General features: G+C 38.6%; 1 protein-coding gene and 2 long non-coding RNA genes across 10 annotated transcripts in view; 1 reads left to right on the top strand and 2 right to left on the bottom strand.

Annotated features, from left to right (window-relative positions):
* Positions 1-20,024, bottom strand: part of LOC147840923 (uncharacterized) — an 834,865-nt gene that overhangs the window by 650,630 nt on the left and 164,211 nt on the right. The window lies entirely within an intron of this gene.
* The window catches only part of rxfp1 (relaxin family peptide receptor 1), a 210,239-nt gene that overhangs the window by 186,395 nt on the left and 3,820 nt on the right, over positions 1-20,024 (top strand). For 6 of the 8 annotated variants that reach the window (XM_087280017.1, XM_087280015.1, XM_087280016.1 and 3 more), the window contains 2 exon segments: positions 3,841-4,070; positions 16,886-17,296. In XM_087280017.1, coding sequence (XP_087136143.1) covers positions 3,841-4,070; positions 16,886-17,296 — 641 coding nt within the window. 8 annotated transcript variants of the gene reach the window in all.
* Positions 15,132-20,000, bottom strand: LOC147840925 (uncharacterized). The gene is made up of 3 exons (XR_015508083.1): positions 18,725-20,000; positions 17,396-18,661; positions 15,132-17,355 (listed from the first exon to the last, which is right to left on the bottom strand). It is a non-coding gene; the product is annotated as an uncharacterized LOC147840925 (long non-coding RNA).

The following is a 20,024-nucleotide window of genomic DNA, read 5'->3' as shown; positions in this document are numbered from 1 at the left end:
TCAAGACATTTGTGCTGCCCGTTACATTACAAACCACAGGAGAGGGCAAATTCTTCAGCAGGATAGCGCTCCTTCTCATACTTCAGCCTCCACATCAAAGCTCCTGAAAGCAAAGAAGGGCAGGGTGCTCCATGACTGGCCAGCCCAGTCACCAGACATGAACATTATTGAGCATGTCTGGGGTAAGATGAAGGAGGAGGTGTAGGAATGGGTTTTAACCACAGCGGTTTGAACTGTAGTTTTGCCGAGTGACTAAAAAGTTATCAGCATGATGGTAAAAAAAACTGTACATTTCTAGTCACACCATTCTTCTGCAATCTTATACCAAAAATGGAAATGAGGGCAGTATTAATAGCTTAAAATGTGGGAGAGCTTTGATATTATGTGATTGTATTGTATTGCAATATGGAACAATTAAATGTTGATGTTAAATCAGCATTTGCAGGGTGCTCGGGGAGTGTGGGGTCAGAGGCGATTTGTTGAGGGCCGTCCCATCCCTGTATGAACAGAGTAGGGGTCTGGTTCGCATTGCCGGCAATAAGTCAGATTTGTTTCCAGTGCATGTTGGACTCTGGCAGGGCTGCCCCTTGTCACCAATTCTATTCTTAATTTTTATGGACAGAATTTCAAGGCGCAGCCTTGGGCTGGAGGGGGTCCGGTTCGGGGACCACAGGATTTCATCTCTGTTGTTCGCAGATGATGTTGTTCTGTTGTTCTGGCTTCATCGAACATGGACCTTAAGCATGCATTGGAGCGGTTTGCTGCCGAATGTGATGCGGCTGGGATGAGAATCAGCACCTCCAAGTCCGAGGCCATTGGTGCTCCACCGGAAAAAGGTGGTTTGCCATCTCTGAGGCGAGCCGTCGGCCGGCGAGCGCGAAGAGGAGGGGCGGAGCGGCGCCACACCGCCCCGCAGCGTTAGCTCGAAAAAAACTAAACGCGGCCTTTACGTACCTCCGGCCATGTAAATCGCGGTCTCCAGAAACGTCCGCGGGGCTACGTTTCCAGAATGAGCTTGGGTTGATTTTAGCATATGTTTTACACAGTGAATGCCCTTCCAGCTGCAACCCAGTCCCGGAAAACATACATATACACTCATTCACACACACTCATACGCTACGGCCAATTTAGCTTATTCAGTTCACCTATAGCGCATGTGTTTGGACTGTGGGGGTAAGCCGGAGCACCCAGAGGAAACCCACATCAACATGAGGAGATCATGCAAACTCCACACAGAAATGCCAACTGGCCCATCCGGGACTTGAACAGCGACCTTTCTGCCGTGAGGCGACAGTGCTAACCACTGAGCCATTGTAACTCTTTAGATCTCATCTTAGAAATCGACTGATGTGTTGTCTTTTCATTTCTCCCACGGCCTGGTGAAGTAATTGTCCGTGATTATGATGTATTGCCTGAAACATGAAAATAAAATACAAGGGTGTCTGGAATATATATTGGAGTGTTTGCAATTTCCTTTCCAATCTTTTCAGCTACTTGAAGACGCACTATTGTGTCCTACTGCTTTGCATATTTTGCAGTTCATAATTCACACAGTGGAAAAATGAGAGCGCTCTGTGAATCTTGGACGTCATTTTCAATGTTTCTTGTCAGATCAAGATGGAGTGGGTTTTGGTTTTTTGTTTTTGAAAGTATGCGTGTGAATTCGGATGCTCTTCTTTTGTTTTTCTCTTATACACACCTGTTTTTGTAAGCGGCAGCAATTATGTGTTCAGAGCAGAAACATAGAGGACAATAGTTGAGCTTTAAGGTGATGGTTACCATCTTGTGCTTTAGTAAATACTGAAAGATATTAATTGATTATTACATTGATAACTAAGTCAGCACGGTTGCTCAGTGTTTAGCACTGTCGCCTCAAAGCAAGAATCTTGCAGGTTCAAGTCCTGGCTGGGCCAGCTGTCATTTCTGTGAGGAGTTTGCATGTTCTGCCCGTGTCAGTGTGAGTTTCTTCCGTGTACTCTGGTTTTCCACACAGTCCAAACACATGCACTATAGGTGAACTGAATACACTAAATTGGCCTTAGTGTATGAGTGTGTGAATGTGTGTGTAGGTGTTTTCCAGTACATGGGTGCAGCTGAAAGGGTGTAAAACATATGCAGGAATAGTTCATTCCACTGTGGTGACCTCTGAAATGGAGACTTAGGCAAAGGAAAATGACTGAATCAATGAATGGATTAATAATTAAAGACTGGGACACTAAGGTGGGTGGGTGGATTTATGGATGGATGGATGGATGGATGGATGAATGGGTGGATGGATGGATGAATAAATGGATGGATAAATGGATGGATGGGTGAATAGATGGATGGGTGAATAGATGGATGGATGGATGGATGGATGGATGGATGGGTGGATGGATGGATGGATGGGTGGGTGAATAGATGGGTGGATGGACAGGTAAATGGATGGATGACTTGAATGATGGGTGTAGGGATGGTTGGATAGATGGAATGATCGATGAGATGGATGGATAGGTGTATTGATGTGTGGATGGATGGATGGGTAAACGGATGGATGGATGGGTGGGTGAATAGATGGGTGGATGGACAGGTAAATGGATGGATGGATGACTTGAATGATGGGTGTAGGGATGGTTGGATAGATGGAATGATCGATGAGTTGGATGGATAGGTGTATTGATGTGTGGATGGATGGATGGGTGAACGGATGGATGGATGGATGGATGGGTGGGTGAATAGGTGGGTGGATGGACAGGTAAATGGATGGATGGATGACTTGAATGATGGGTGTAGGGATGATTGGATAGATGGAATGATCGATAAGATGGATGGATAGGTGTATTGATGTGTGGATGGATGGATGGGTGAACGGATGGATAGATGAACTGATGGATGGATGGATGGATGGATGGATGGATGAACAGATGGAATGATGGATGGATGAACAGATGGAATGATGGATGGACGGATGGATGGATGTTTGTGTAGATAGATGGATGGACAAATGGAGGGATAGTTAGAATGATTGATGGACTGAAGGATGGACAGGTAGGTGGATGGATGGAGAAATGGATCGATGAAATTATGACTGGATGGATGGATGGATGGATGAACAGATGGATGGATAGATGGATGGATGGATGGATGGATGTATAGATGAACAGATGGAATGATTGATGGATGGATAGATGGATGGATGAACAGATGGAATGATGGATGGATGTTTGTGTAAATAGATGGATGGACGAATGGAGGGATAGTTAGAATGATTGATGGACTGAAGGATGGACAGGTGGGTGGATGGATGGAGAAATGGAATGATGGATAGATGAATTAGATGGATGGATGGATGGATGGGTGGATGGATGGATGGATGGATGGACGGATGGATGAACAGATGGAATGATGGATGGATGTTTGTGTAAATAGATAAATGGATGAATGGAGGGATGGTTAGAATGATTGAAGGATGGGCAGGTGGGTGGACGGATGGAGAAATGGAATGATGGATAGATGAAATGATAACTGGATGGATGGATGGACGGACAGACAGATGGACAGACTGACGGATGGATGGATGGATGGGGATGGATGGATGGATGGATGGATGAAAGGATGGATGGATGGATGGATGCATGGATGTTTGTTGTGTGTGAATGGAGGGATGGTTAGTATGATTGATGGATGGATGGAAAGGTGGGTGGATCAACGGAGGGATGGAGAGATGGAATGATGCATGAAATGATGGCTGGAGGGATGGATGGAGGAAAGGATGGATGGTTTTTTTTTTATATATTTGCACACACAAACTAACCATTCAGAGTAATAATCTGATCATGTTTTCTCTGTCTTTCTCCTCAGCTACTTTAAAAAGTTCCAGTACTGTGGTTATGCTCCTCACGTCCGCAGCTGCAAACCCAACACTGACGGCATCTCGTCTTTCGAGGACCTTCTGGCCAACATCGTGCTGCGTGTCTTCGTCTGGGTGGTTTCAGCAACAACATGCTTCGGCAACATCTTTGTGATCTGCATGCGCTCCTACATCCGCTCCGAGAACAAGCTCCACGCCATGTGCATCATCTCTTTATGCTGTAAGATGACACTTTGGATCTATGGCAATGGCATTTTAAAGTGCTCAAGTGTGTCTGAAATGCATTTCAGGGTCACCATACGCTGTGTTTAAGATTGCCCATCATCTCCTTGTGTCAAAAAGCAATTTCACACGCAGTTAGTTTCATGCAACTTTATATGCATTCTTTTTTGTGTGTGTTTTCTATACCTCTGAACGCAGTTTAGCCTACATGGATTCATTTATTCATCTGAATTCATCATGGATTCATCTACAGAGCATCCGGAAAGTATTCACAGCGCTTCACTTTTTCCACATTTATTTATGCTACAGCCTTATTCCAAAATAGATTAAATTCATTTATTTTCTCTACATTCTACACACAATACCCCATAATGACAATGTGTTAAAGGTTTTTTTTAAATTGTTGCAGATTTATAAAAAATAAAAAAGCTAAAAATTCACATCTACATCAGTATTCACAGCCTTTGCTCAATACTTTGCTGATGCTCTTTTGGCAGAAATTACAGCCTCAAGCAGGGCTTGACATTAACTTTTTTGATCACCGGCCACTGTGGCTATAGTAGTTTTCCAACGTTACTAGCCACTGCATTTTCATTCATTCATTTATTCATTTTCTTGTCAGCTTAGTCCTTTTATTAATTCCGGGGTCGCCACAGCAGATTGAACTGGCAAGTATCCAGCAAGTTTTTACACAGCGGATGCCCTTCCAGCCGCAACCCATCTCTGGGAAACATCCACACACACATTCACACACACTCTCATACACTACGGACAATTTAGCCTACCCAATTCACCTGTACCACATGTCTTTGGACTGTGGGGGAAACCGGAGCAAACCCACGCCAAAGCAGGGAGAACATGCAAACTCCACACAGAAACGCCGACTGATCTGAGGTTCAAACCAGCGACCTTCTTGCTTTGAGGCGAACGTGCTACCCACTGCGCCACTGCCTCGCCTCCACTGCATTTTCACTAGCCATAATTTTCTTGTTGGGAAAATATATTTTATATGCATAAATTTGACTTTGACATGCTAAAATACTTGATTTAAATTTTGTGTTATGTCCCCATGCCTCCTCATTCATTTCAATTTGTGTGTGTCGTGTATGAGCTTGCACAATGCGCATGAGCAAATGGGTTGTGGTTTCATAGTGTCGTATTACAATTAGTTTTTATTTCACAAAACTTTCCAGAGCTCAAAATGAAGAATTTACCGAATTTATCTCTGACCACACCAAACAATAATTATTTCTTAGCCACAAATGTTAAATGTCAAACCAAGCTATAGCTGTATACTATACTTTTTATTTAACAAAACATTTCATAAAAAACTAAGAAACCCTTCGCTAAGCCACACCCAAAGACCGCCACCCACCAATCGTGGCTTAGCAACTGTAGCTACCCGCAGGGGCTCTGTCAAGCTTTCGAGCGAGTGCATATGGATTGTGCAAATCTAATAGTCAGTATCCTTAAAGTTTGGACGGGATGGTGGAATTTTTTTCCCTTTTCAAACCTAAAACCCAAGAGAAATGCCAGCGTGAATCAAGCTGTGTGAGGGGCGCTAAAGGAGCAGAGCTAAGTTGGTTTTGTTTTGATATTCCTGAAACATTCAGTGGTATACTGACAGCAATAACTCACACACCTCTTACCCTAAACAGATCCAAACTTTGTTTCCTGCAAAAACATAAAGCTGGTTGTGTTTCACAGCTGTCTTATTTCTTTTTTTCGCTCGATATTGTGAGTAATGCTCCATTTAAGCCTTCGCCATAACGTTAGTAACGTAGTCTTACTAATAGCGAATAGATCATAATGACATGAGTTATTGATCCGTAAATTACGAATCTGCGAATCTGTTGCTAACTTTACTGAACTTCATATTTCCATCTATTTCAAGCTACAAATATTTGAAATTATAAATCAACAGAACAAAACCGAGATATGATCACAAACTGAGCACTTACGATCAATATACTTTACCAGCAGCTGCTTTTCAGTCATTTATAAAGATTACATAAACACACTGACAGTAATATGTAACTTACTGTACATTGTTATGGGTCAATGATGCTTTTATTTATTATTTATATCCTACCTTTAGGTCATATATTTCGTTCTTTTGGCATACATTTTCATTTTTATGCAGACGATACACAAGTTTATATCTCCACAAAACCTACAACATCGCACCCCCCTTCTGACCTTACCAAATGTCTAAATGAGATTAATACATGGATGACTAATAATTTCTTAAAGTTAAATGCCAGTAAAACCGAAGCCCTTTTGGTTGGCTCAAAATCTGTTTTATCCAAAGCTCAATCTTTTACCCTGTTTGTTGATAACTCCCCAGTCAATTTCTCAACCCAAGTGAAAAGTCTTGGGGTTATACTGGATGGCATGCTCTCATTTAGTTCTCAAATTAGTAATATCTCACGTTCTGCCTTTTTTCATTTGCGTAACATTGCAAGACTTCGCCCTTCACTATCTCAACAAAGTACTGAAGTGCTTGTTCATGCTTTGGTTACATCACGGATTGATTACTGTAACTCGCTTCTCTCTGGTATTCCTGATAAACAAATTCATAAACTACAGTTGATTCAGAATTCAGCGGCTAGGATAGTCACCTGCTCGCGTACTTCTGATCACATAACTCCAATTCTCTTTCACCTGCACTGGCTTCCTGTTCACTATCGTATACAATAAAAAATCCTCCTCTTAACATACAAAGCTCTTCATAACCTGGCCCCTCGGTATCTTTCTGATCTTCTTCATTTGTACACTCCTTCACGCTCACTGAGATCATCTTCTGCTGAACTGTTATCTGTCCCACACTTTAAGATGAAGTCATTTGGAGGCAGGGCTTTTAGTTGTACAGCACCGAAGTTATGGAATTCCCTGCCTTTGCACATTCGCCAGATGGACTCTATTTCCAATTTTAAATCTCAGATAAAGACGTTTTTGTTTAGGATAGCTTTTAATGATTTGCTGGTTTAATTATGCTGATTGTCATTTTTACTGCTTGCATTTTTATGATGTGCTTGTAATCTGCTGTAAGGTGTCCTTGAGTGCTTTGAAAGGCGCCTAAAAATAAAAGGTATTATTATTATTATTATTATTAATATTCGGCACAAATCCATCAGTTTCCCTTTTCTGGCTGCTCTTTCTATGAATGAACGATGTAAAAGCACTGTCATGCGTGTTTCCTCGTCGGTTAGTGACGCTATATTTCATTGCACACCAATTAATCTGTCAGACTTTTTGGCGAAAAATAGAGAAATCACGGTTTAATTTGTTATTATTAGATTATTATTAAACGTCACCTCTCCTGCTGAGCATAAGCTAAGCTGTTGAATGATTAGCATATGAGGCGGCTAGGCTAAGCTAGCTTCAATTTTGATTGATTTATTCTCTAATCGGTTGCCTATTATGTCGTGAATATACTCCTGTAATAAATGAGTCCTTTTTTTGTCAGGCTTTCTCGGATATCTCACCTGTTTGCCAAAAATGACATTAAATCCCTGGCAATGTCTGACACCGGCGCACACGCATTGAAAAAGCCGTGCCAGGCACGAAAGCTTGACAGGTAACTAAGGAGGGCGGGGCTTAGCGAAGGGTCCATTGACTTTTAAAAAAATAATTACTTTCATGTATTCAAAACTATGCACAGTAATCTGTCCTGGCTAAAGATCACTCGGATCACCAGTACTACACATAAGTGGAAAGTTAATCTCCCATTAAAGCAATATTGTAAAAAAAATTATAATAAAACCATAATAACAAAAATAAAAGCAAATAAAACCGTAATCAAATGAAAGCAGGTGAAAAACATACCATGTGTGATAAAGGTTAACTTTAGGCCAATTAATAATCTGTTCAAAGTGAAAGCAAAAAGACATATTTTGAGCTCTTGAAAGCAGCAGGACTGTGGGTGCATGTTCATCATGTTTTGTCCAGTCTATTAGAAAGAGAACCGCTCACAGTTGTGTTTCCAGACACGGTTGCTTCAGGAAAGGAAACGAGAGCGTGCACGTGTTTCAGCAGTCGCGCACTTCACATCAGCTGTTAGCGATTAGTGATCATCATCCTCCCATTCGGTATTGACTTGCTTTCTTCTGCTTGCGTGATTATTTTTGTCAGTCGTGCTGCTTCTCGATTCTAAAATCACATTTGCACGCATATTGGGTCATCCTTATGTTGTCGAAACCTGCTTTTAAGAAACCAGCCAAAGTGGCTAGTGGGGTCGTTTGTCTAACCCGCCAAAGCTGAAATCAACCCGCATTTGGCGAGTTAGCGGGTGTTAATGTTAAGTCCTGGCCTCAAGTCTTTTTAAAGACCTCTCAAGCTCTATCAGGTTGGATGGGAAGCGACGGTGTACAGCCATTTTCAGATCTCTCCAGAGATGTTCAATAGGATTTAGGTTTGGGCTCTGGCTGGGCCACTCAAGGGCATTCACTGAGTTGTGAAGCCACTGCTTTGATATTTTGGCGGTGTGCTTTGGGTCATTGTCCTGATGAAAGATGAACCGTCGCCTCAATCTGAGGTCAAGGGTACTCCGAAGCAGATTTCAATCAGGATGTCAAAATAGAGCCCTAAAGTTTCAAAAGCAAACCGTTTTAAATGTTCACCTGTTTTACTTTTGAAAAAAAAAATTGCCCCAGTGACAGATTTTTTACTTTTATATCCGTGACACATCCAGAAAATTCACCACTGCTGTACAAAGCAAAAGCTGTTTTTATTTATTTGTCTTCATTTATATTCCACACTGTAAAAAATAAATCCATAAAATTTACGGTAAGAAACCAGCAGCTGTGGTTGCCAGTACTTTACCGTTAAAAATACGGTACAAACCGTAAAAGTAATTTTTCATTTTTACGGTAAATTACCGTATTTTATTAATTTATAGAAGTAAAATGTCTGTATTTTGAATGATCAACATTTACACATCTTTTGTTAAACAGTTAGACACGTTAGCACACCCACATGCAGGCGGTGATGAGGAAGTTACATAATGAGCCAATGCTCATCACAATCAACTTTTCCCACAAGCAGAAAAGAGTATCAGCATATAGAAGGTGCTCAGTGTCATTCACACAGCTATTAAACACCAGTATGGTAACACGCATAAAATTAAAGTCATGAAATAAACATTGCTTATCAATATTAGACGTAACATAAATCTCTAATGTACTTAACTGATGGGGAAACAACTAAAAAGATCCATAATAATGTCAACCAAATGCATAAAAAGTTTTGTGCCATGCAGGGGATTCTGGGAAAGTCAATTTACGGTTATTCGCCATATATATATAGGAAACATACCGTTAACCAGGTTACGGATTTGTACAGTAGCAACATTACAGTTTTTTACCGTTGAAATCACGGCCAATTTTTACAGTGCACACATTATCACCTGCTCTCAAATGAAACAGAAAACAGTGAAACGACAAGCTGTTCTTTGGTTTCTGCTGTTCGATGTGTGCTAAATAAGTCGATAGGAGAATCTCTGTTCATCTGTATTCTCCAGAAGCGCTGCCATGGGCCCTTAAGCTCGTGTCGCCTCATTCAGAAAACATGGAAGTCAGTTGCTCACAGTGTCCACTTTGAAGTGTAGATGTGACATTCAGATGCAGCAACATTTCCCTTTTTTACCTTTCATTCCTTTTTTTGCATTCAGCTCGGGAGTTGTTTATGATTTCGATTTGGAAATCGGCTATTAAAAACAGCAGTATGATCTAAAATAACTCTTTAGATACGTTCATGAGGGTTCAAAGCATCAATTTCACCACCCTAACTCAATGATCTTTCGGAAATCCTGCTTATATGCTGATTTTAAAATATAACATTACAAGGGCGACCAGGTAGCTCAGTGGTTAGCACTGTCATCTCAGAGCAAGAAGGATATTGGTTCGAGTGCCAGCTGGAAAAGTTGCTGTTACTGTGTGGAGTTTGCATGTTCTACCTGTGTTGGTGTGGTTTTCCTCCGGGTTTCCCCCACAGTCCAAAAACATGCGCTATAGATTAATTGAATAAACTAAATTGGCCGTAGTGGATAACTGTGTGCTTGTGAGAGTATATGCGTGTTTTCCAGTACTGGGTTGCAGCTGAAAGGGCATTCGCTGTGTAAAACATATGCCAGGTAAGTTGGTGGTTTATTTTGCTGTGGCGACCCCAGATGAATAAAGGGACTAAGCTGAAGGAAGTGAAGGAATGATAACATTACAAAGTCCTTGACATTAATGTTTGAACAAATGGATGCATTAGTACTCAATAAAAGTCTTTTTAATTTCAATTCCTACTGCCAAACTATAATGTTTATCACCTCCCAGACTCTGATAAGGTTTTTATTTTGTTTTCCGCCATCATGTAAAAATAATCCATGGTATGTAGTCTTGTCTTTTTCTCTTTATAGCACATTTGCACTGTTTGTTTGTATTACTGCGAATGTGTCCCATTTTCTTGGTAAGGTTTGAATCCCACTGAGCTGCTGGTGTAAACTGCATCTTTACAGCACTTTAAACATCAGTCCTGACAGTCTGCCTGCCTCAGATATGGCATTCTGAGAAATGCTTTCAATTTTAGTGCGCATGAGAGGGGGAAAGGGTGAGGTGTGGACATGGAATACTGGTTATAAAGGGTTCTTGATTTTTGGCCTGCTGTCAGTTTCCATCTAGAGGTTTTATTGTGCAATGTGCTTGTTGGATGCGGTGCTTTGTTTCGCTTCTTGCTTTTTGTTTTTATTTTGTTTTGCAGCTTTGTTTTGTTTGCTTTCGGTTTTGTTTTGTTTTTGTTTTTTCTGCTTCTTGCTTTTCTTTGTTTTTAATTTGTTTTGCATCTTTGTTTTGCTTCTTGCTTTATTTTCTTTTAATTTTGCATCTTTGTTTTGTTTGCAGCTTTGTTGTTTGTTTTCCTTCATGCTTTTCTTTTTATTTGTTTTGCATCTTTGTTTTGTCTCCAGCTTTGTTGTTTGTTTTGCTTCTTGCTTTTTGTTTTTATTTTGTTTTGCAGCTTTGTTTTGTTTGCTTTCGGTTTTGTTTTGTTTTTGTTTTTTCTGCTTCTTGCTTTTCTTTGTTTTTAATTTGTTTTGCATCTTTGTTTTGCTTCTTGCTTTATTTTCTTTTAATTTTGCATCTTTGTTTTGTTTGCAGCTTTGTTGTTTGTTTTCCTTCATGCTTTTCTTTTTATTTGTTTTGCATCTTTGTTTTGTCTCCAGCTTTGTTGTTTGTTTTGCTTCTTGCTTTTTGTTTTTATTTTGTTTTGCAGCTTTGTTTTGTTTGCTTTCGGTTTTGTTTTGTTTTTGTTTTTTCTGCTTCTTGCTTTTCTTTGTTTTTAATTTGTTTTGCATCTTTGTTTTGCTTCTTGCTTTATTTTCTTTTAATTTTGCATCTTTGTTTTGTTTGCAGCTTTGTTGTTTGTTTTCCTTCATGCTTTTCTTTTTATTTGTTTTGCATCTTTGTTTTGTCTCCAGCTTTGTTGTTTGTTTTGCTTCTTGCTTTTTGTTTTTATTTTGTTTTGCAGCTTTGTTTTGTTTGCTTTCGGTTTTGTTTTGTTTTTGTTTTTTCTGCTTCTTGCTTTTCTTTGTTTTTAATTTGTTTTGCATCTTTGTTTTGCTTCTTGCTTTATTTTCTTTTAATTTTGCATCTTTGTTTTGTTTGCAGCTTTGTTGTTTGTTTTCCTTCATGCTTTTCTTTTTATTTGTTTTGCATCTTTGTTTTGTCTCCAGCTTTGTTGTTTGTTTTGCTTCTTGCTTTTCTTTGTTTTTATTTTGTTTTGCATCTTTGTTTTGTTTTGTTTCCAGCTTTTTGTTTTGCTTCTTGCTTTTTTGTTTTGTTTTAGTTTTGCATCTTTGTTTTGTCTCCAGTTTTTGTTTTTTGTTTTACTTCTTGTTTTTCTTTCTTTTTATTTAGTTTTGTATCTTTGTTTTGTCTCCAGGGGTCCGTTCTTCGTACCTCGCTTAAATGATCTAAGATTATTTGGCAGATCCTGGATCTTTTAATCTTGATAACTGATCTCTCGCTAATTTGGTTCTTCAAACAAGTTCGCGAATCAGATTAGAATGTCTGGATGAACTGATCTGAGATCGCTGCGTGTGTTATGAAGGACAGATCTATCGATCCTCGAATTCATGATCAGCAATGCAACGATTGGCTGACGGCACAGCAGCGTAATGACATCATCTGATTAATATTCAATTATCCATGTGAGCAAAATTACATCAAATTAGCAGTAAACGGCTTGTTAAATATGACACGCAAGAACTTTCCACATTTGTTGTGAGCTGCAGGCTTTACACTTTCATTTGTCAAAACAAGAGTATTCATCATGTATTTCAATGCAAATCAATGTATTTAGTTCTACATTTAGAAAAGATTTTCTTTATTATTGTAGCCGTTTTTTAATCGGTGTAAAGAATAACAGGTTGTTTACAAAAGCATTTTCATATTGGTAAAGGCGTCTGCAACTTTTGTGAAGCTTCAAATCACTATTAACTATCAAAACATGTTTATGACTGCTGAAATGTATTATTGCTTTAAAAAAAGTCACATATTGTGCATTTCTATTATACACAATTTGTACTAAAGCGATCTAAAAAGTTAATATCAATAAGTTTTCTCTTTGCACCAGGTGGCAGTCTTTGTACTTTCATTTCGAGAGTGCAGATTGTATAGCCTACGTTTTATTAATATGTATAACTTTATTTATTTTATTAATGACTATAACTTTCTATATATAGTTAAAAAATATGTACCATTTTCCCAAGAGTATATAACTACTACTGTAAGAAAAAATATCAGAATTCGGAACATACTTTCTGTATTATCTTTGCTTGAACTGAGCCGATCTAATCCTGTTTATATGAATTGAACCTGCTCCCGATCAGGTTTGACCTAGCAGAACTGTTGCCATGACATCAATTCTCGGATCAGCTTTGAAGAACGAAACGATCCTGGATCGTGTCAAAACGTCAATATCCAAATCCAGCTAACTGAGTAATCCACGTACGAAGAACAGACCCCAGCTCTGTGTTTTTGTTTAGCTTCTTACTTTTCTTTGTTTTTACTTTGTTGTGCATCCTTGTTTTGTTTTGTTTCCAGCTTTTGTTTTGCTTTTTGCTTTTCTTTGTTTTGTTTCCAGCTTTGTTTTTTGTTTTACTTTTTGTTTTTCTTAGTTTTTATTTAGTTTTGCATCTTTGTTTTGTCTCCAGCTATGTGTTTTTGTTTTGCTTCTTGCTTTTCTTTGTTTTTATTTAGTTTTGCATCTTTGTTTTGTCTCCAGTTTTGTGTTTTTTTTTCTTTTGATTCCTGTTTCTTTGTTTTTATTTTGTTTTGCATCTTTATTTTGTTTCCAGCTTTTTTGTTTTGCTTCTTGCTTTTCTTAGCTGTTTTTTGCTTTTATTTGTTTTTATTTAGTTTTACTTCTTTGTTTTGTCTCCAGCTTTGTTTTTTTGTTTTTGCTTCTTGTTTTTCCTTTGTTTTTGATTAGTTCTATTTTGTTTCTTGCTTTTTTTATTTCTTTTTTTTTAAGCTTTTTCATTATTTTGTGTTTTGATTTACTTTTCATTGATTAAATATATATATATATATATATATATATATATATATATATATATATATATATATATATATATATATATTGTTTGCTTTTTTCATTTATTTTTTAATATATATATTTTCTTAGTTTGGAAAAGTTTAAATACATAAATCTCCAATGTCCATTAATCTCAAATGAAGAGCATTTCATTAAAAATTCATTAAAAAGCTTTTATTGTAAAATTATAAAAATTAATAGACACATGTAGATTATATTATATAGTGGATTATGTTAACATCTCTATGTATATAGAGTAAACTATAAGTAAATAGAAGCTACACACAATCGGCATACTGGTTGTACATTAAAAAAAACATAAAATAGGTCTGGGGAAAAAATGAAGAGACCACATTTATAACTAGAATTGCTAGGCATGGGTTTGAGTAACATTTGAGCATTTATTTTAGTCTACAAAGGTCTGGTAATATTTTTTTTCCAAATTTCAAATGTAAATTTGGTCACACTTCAATGTACAAGTCATGCTATGAACAAACCAATAACAAATCGCTAACTTAGCTCAATACCAATAAGCGGCTTATTAATGGTTGTTAATAAGTTATTGATATTTAAGTTTAGGTATAATATATAATGGATAGTAAGCCAATAGTTAATTGTGTAATTTGTTACTTGCACTTAATTGTTGAAAAATCTTTGGACAGACAATTCAAATATTGATTTCTTAACCCTTCTAAAGTTAAACCATTGGTATTGTGTCTGAAAATATGTCTAAAACACTGGTGGAGTGTTATCCCTAGTAGCAAAGAATTCTGGCCCAGATTTGGCATAAAGCTGGCACAGCAGGCATTCATCCGGCACTGGCATACAGCATGTGGGCCAAACATGGCCCAGATTTGGCAGAGGTGGCACCGTCTTTAAGGAGGCAGAAAAGATTTGGGCCAGATGAAAAATGTAGTATTTGGCCCAGATTTAAAAATTTGATAAGTGGGCCATGTGAGTTTGGCCAGTCTTGACCCACATTTAAAATACACTAAAATCATTTTTGAGTAAAGAAAAAAAATTCTACCAATCAGGTCACTTTGAGAAAAAGCGTGCCCATAGTGTGCCTAAAGCGCATCACTCCATGGGTTTATCAATTTCATTGCAATCGTGACACACCAACCTATCTGGCCCAGTTCAGGCCCAGTTATGAGTTATTAACTTGGCTGAGACTTGGCCCAGATATGGTCCGTGTTTGGCCCTTGTCTGGAAGTCAGATTTGGTCCAGTCATGTACCGTAATTCACTGCGGCATGTGGGCCAAGCAAAACCTGATTGTGTGGGCCCGAGCTGGGCCAGAGAAATTTTGCTATGTGGGATGTTTATATATAATATTTTAATAATATATTTAACCATATCTAAACATATTTAATAACCTTTCGACTGATTTTTTTTAACCTACTGCATTTGCATTATGTTTGATCTTGGATAATAATTCAAGCTAAAGCAAATCACCACGCTCTCACAGCTAAATAGGCGCTGACACTGAAATGTTTTCAAACAAGACTCAATGCAACAGTGTGGCGCGGGACAGGATTTGATGGTGACTTCAGCTTCATGCCCTTATCCTCGGACCGCGGGGCTGCTGCAAAATGGATATAATATACATAGATGAAAGCAAATGAAATTATATTTATCTAGGCATGGAAAAAACAAGGATGCATTAGGGTCCTTTCAGACGGGAGGCGGATGGAGGACTCGCCGCCTGCACGTGACTATGCGGTTAAGTTTTCCATGTCTTTATTCAGTTGAGCGCGGCGCGGCTTAAGGTCTAATCAATCACAAAAGTAATCATCAACAGTGTCACATTTGTATTTGCTAAGATCTGTAGAACATATGTGTTTATTGTTTTCTGATAAGAGTTTCATTTTAGACATGGCTGCGGCGAGTCGGCATTAGCCTATTGCCCTAATATTAAAAAGCCTATTTAACTTAAAAATTTCACATGAACTCAGTGATATGTTCTGTGATAAGTTATTAATAATCTGTTCAATAATTCTTTACGGCCAAAACGAATGGTAAAATACAGATTGATTTTAATTTCATATAGGCTAGTTTAAATAAATAAAATAAATTTTAGGCTATACAAATATAGACCTAACATATTTTTAAATTAAATAAATGGGTTATTTTCTGAAAAATGCTCATGTCCGTGTTGATCATTCTATCGAATTAAATACAAATAAGACAAGTATGTATATTCCGTGTATTTGAAGCGGTCACATGCACTGAAAAAAATATGCTAAATGTCCCCTTAAAACTTAAATAGGCTATTAATAACGGATATAAAAGATAAACTTTTCAACGATCAACGACCTCAACACGTTTTATTACAGAACATTTGAGCTGATTTCAGAGTTCTTTCATTCTCTTTTTCAGTTGTTGCATTTTTACAAATCGCTTTATTTAACTTGTTTGTTAATTAAATCCAGTTTTGTTATTTAGCCTATTATTTTTATGCAACAAAGTTGCAAACTAATTTACTATGAGATGTGGCTGTGCCCTCACGTGCAGCTCGCGCTTCAACTGCTGCTACTGACAGAGAGAGAGAGAGCACAAGAGAGCAATCAGAATAATTAATATTTGTCCGAAAGTGTTGGTCAGGTGATGTTGATGTGAACAGCTGAAGCAAAATAAAATTTGTCGTTATTGTATTATTGATGATGATGTTTAGAAATAATAATACTATCCATTTTATTCAATAATGCATTTAAAACATGTAATAGGTCTACATAAATGCAAAACGAGCTAAATATTGTCTTTAAAATCGTCATAGGTTTCAGCTCTATCATAGATACATGATACTAAGGTCTATCGGCACAAGACAGGAGCAATTGGTACAACAGGTGTAATTCAATAGAGTAATCCAGAAAGACAGTCAATGGTCAGGGCTGGCAGAAAACACTTCACAAATCCCAAAACAGTCCAAAATCAAAACTTGGTTAAATACAAAACAGGAACGGGGAAAAACGCTGGGTGATGCACAGTAACAGTGATAAAAGAATTAGCTATGGATGTGTGTGTGTAAATGGTCTCTTTATAGTCCATGTCATCAGTGGTGAATGAACTGCAGCTGTGTGTATGTAATCAGCAGATAAGCAGAAACTGGTGTGTGACAGCAGGACATGGTGGGATTTATAGTCCAGTTCTGTGGCGAATGTGATGTGTAGATTGCCTTCTAGTTGGTGAACCATTGTCATTCCAAACTCCTCTGTATTTCTGTCCTGCACAGGTGCAGACGGCCTGATGGGTGTTTATCTGTTCATGATCGGCGCGTATGACCTGAAGTTTCGCGGCGAGTACAACCGTCACGCTCAGGCCTGGATGGACAGCGAGGCCTGTCAGGTGATCGGCTCTCTGGCCATGCTGTCCACCGAGGTGTCAGTGCTGCTGCTTACGTACCTCACGCTGGAGAAGTACATCTGCATCGTGTACCCGTTCCGCTACCTGACGCCCGGCCGCCGCCGCACCGTCACCATCCTCGTGGTCATCTGGGTTCTGGGCTTCATCATCGCCTTCCTGCCTCTGCTCTTTAAAGGCGTTTTCAGAAACTTCTATGGAACAAACGGAGTGTGTTTTCCTCTGCACTCGGAGCAGCCGGAGACACTCGGAGCTCAGATTTACTCCATTGTCATCTTTCTAGGTATGTTCATTGTGTTCTTTTAGTCAGTGGTTCTCAATCTTCGTCCCCGCTGCTGTCCGCTATAACTCAAGCTCATTGGAGATATGTGTCCAGAACTACATTTTTTGAGAACCAACAAATATTTACCCTGGCCTACGTCTTCCTGCAGTATTTGTTTTCACAATCCACTAGAGGGTGCCGTGTACCTTTTTGACCATCTCAAACATGTTACTGGGCCATGTTTTTTCCTACGTGCCATTTCTTGTAAATCCATTAGAGGGCGCTATTTACATACTTTTTGCGCATATTAACATCCTTCTCTAGTGCATCTGTTAGAGAAGCTGGTCGGCTTGTCATGTAAAATATATTAGCTTGACCCAATCCTTAACCCAAACGATAGTGTTTTCAAAAGCAAACTACAAAGTGAAAGCAAACTTGATTGCAACCTTGCGGCCACATGCTTGTTTTAGGCTTTTGTTTTACCTGTTTTTTGAAACCTTTCTTTGTCCACTTCCCAAGTCTATCGACAATAGCGGTGAGCTACAAAGCAAACCAGTCATGCTGAAAATGTCATCCATATGTAGGTAAGCGGTCAGCAGTACCACCTCGGAGCCTTGGTTTTACACATAAATTACAAACATACACACACCGGCCACTTTATTAGGTATACCTGTCTAACTGCTGGTTAACGCAAATTTCTAATCAGTCAATCACATGGCAGCAACTCAATGCATTTAGGCATGTAGACACATTCAAGACGATCTCCCGCAGTTCAAACCGAGCATCAGAATGGGGAAGAAAATGATGTGGCAATGTTAACTCGATTTCTGCGGCGACATTCAGGTGGTAGGGTCAGAATTTGGCTCCAACATCATGAAAGCATGGATCCATCCTGCCTTGTATCAACGGTTCAGGCTGCTGGTGGTGTAATGGTGTGGGGGAAATTTTCTTGGCACACTTTGGGCCCATTATTACCAATTGAGCATTGTGTCAACGCCACAGCCTACCTGAGTATTGTTGCTGACCTTGTCCGCCCCTAATGACCACAGTGTACCATCTTCTGATGGCTGCTTTCAGCAGGATAATGCTCCATGTCATAAAGCAGGAATCATCTCAGACTGGTTTCTTGAACATGGCAATGAGTTCACTGTACTCAAATGGCCTCCACATTCACCAGATCTCAAAGAGAGCACATTTAGGATGTGCCAACAAATCTGCAGCAACTGCATGATGCTATCATGTCAATGTGGACCAAAATCTCTGAAAAATATTTCCAGTACCTAGTGGGTCCAACCCAGTAATTGTACTGTAAGTTGTTCCTAGTTAAGTGGCTGGTGAGTGTATGTACCCATGAGCACTAATTTCTTGGTTCTCAAAAATGTACACCTGGGCAAATTTTTCCCAATGAGTTTATTTCTCATATCACTTCAGAGGTTTGTTCCATTTGGCCGTAAGTGCCCTGCGTCAAACAAAATTCTGCCATGATTCTATTTCGAAAGTTTGTTCATTACAAAGGGTAACACACTCAATATGTGACTTCTGCTAATCACGATTACAGTAAAAATAAAAAGAAAAACCTTCTTTCCGGCTACACTGTAAAAAAATATCTGTTAATTAAGTTTCTGAAATTTTGTGATTGTGTTATCCGTATATTTACAGTTGTGAATTGCATTATAAGATGTTGATTTCTGCTCTGTCAACTTTTGATGTCAAAAATTCAACTTTCAATTGAAAAAAAGTGACTTTTATCGACATTTTAGTAGTTTGAAATAATATAATGTATAAGAAATAATGTCTAGAGAAATAAGTTTTTAAAATAACAGAAAATACAGGTAGTTTATTACAAGGTTTTTGTAGAGTATTATACAACACAAACCCTGACAATAAAACAATGTAAACTATTAAAGATTTTCACAAAAGTAAATTTTTAAACTTTTCAAGATTAAAAGTTGTCAGAAGAAAGATCAAGATCCCATAATCAGTGTTGTTAAGTAACAAATTACAAATACTCAAACTACTGTAATCGAGTAGTTTTTCTCAGAAATTGTACTTTACTAAGTAGTTTTAAAAACGTGAATTTTTACTTTCCCTTGAGTACTTTTTTACTGCTGTATCGGTATTTTTACTCCACTACATGTAAATGCATCTGCTTTTCACAGCGTAATACTCAGTATTATTGAGTACTTTTGAAAGGTCTACTTTTTACTCACACTTTGAGTAATATTTACAACAAATACTTTTACTTTACTTGCACTACATTTTTAGGCAAGTAATGGTACTTTTACTTGAGTATGATTTTCAGTGGCGACACAGTGGCGCAGTGGGTAGCACATTCGCTTCACAGCAAGAAGGTCGCTGGTTCGACCCTCGGCTCAGTTGGCGTTTCTGTGTGGAGTTTGCATGTTCTCCCTGCGTTTGCGTGGGTTTCCTCCGGGTGCTCCGGTGTTCCCCACAGTCCAAAGACATGCGGTACAGGTCAATTGGGTAGGCTAAATTGTCCGTAGTGTATGAATGTGTGTGTGAATGTTTCCCAGAAATGGGTTGCAGCTGGAAGGGCATCCGCTGCGTAAAAACTTGCTGGATAAGTTGGCGGTTCATTCCGCTGTGGCGACCCCGTATTAATAAAGGGACTAAGCCTACAAGAAAATGAATGAATGAATGAACGATTTTCAGTACTCTTTCCACCCATGCCCATAATACAATTCAAAAGCATGAATAAATGGGGAAGAATAAAAATTAAAAACATGAA

Source organism: Danio rerio, chromosome 14 (assembly GCF_052040795.2).
Source record: "Danio rerio strain M-AB ecotype USA chromosome 14, GRCz13ab, whole genome shotgun sequence".
NCBI lineage: Eukaryota > Metazoa > Chordata > Actinopteri > Cypriniformes > Danionidae > Danio > Danio rerio.
This window is presented reverse-complemented; position numbering and strand designations above follow the sequence as displayed.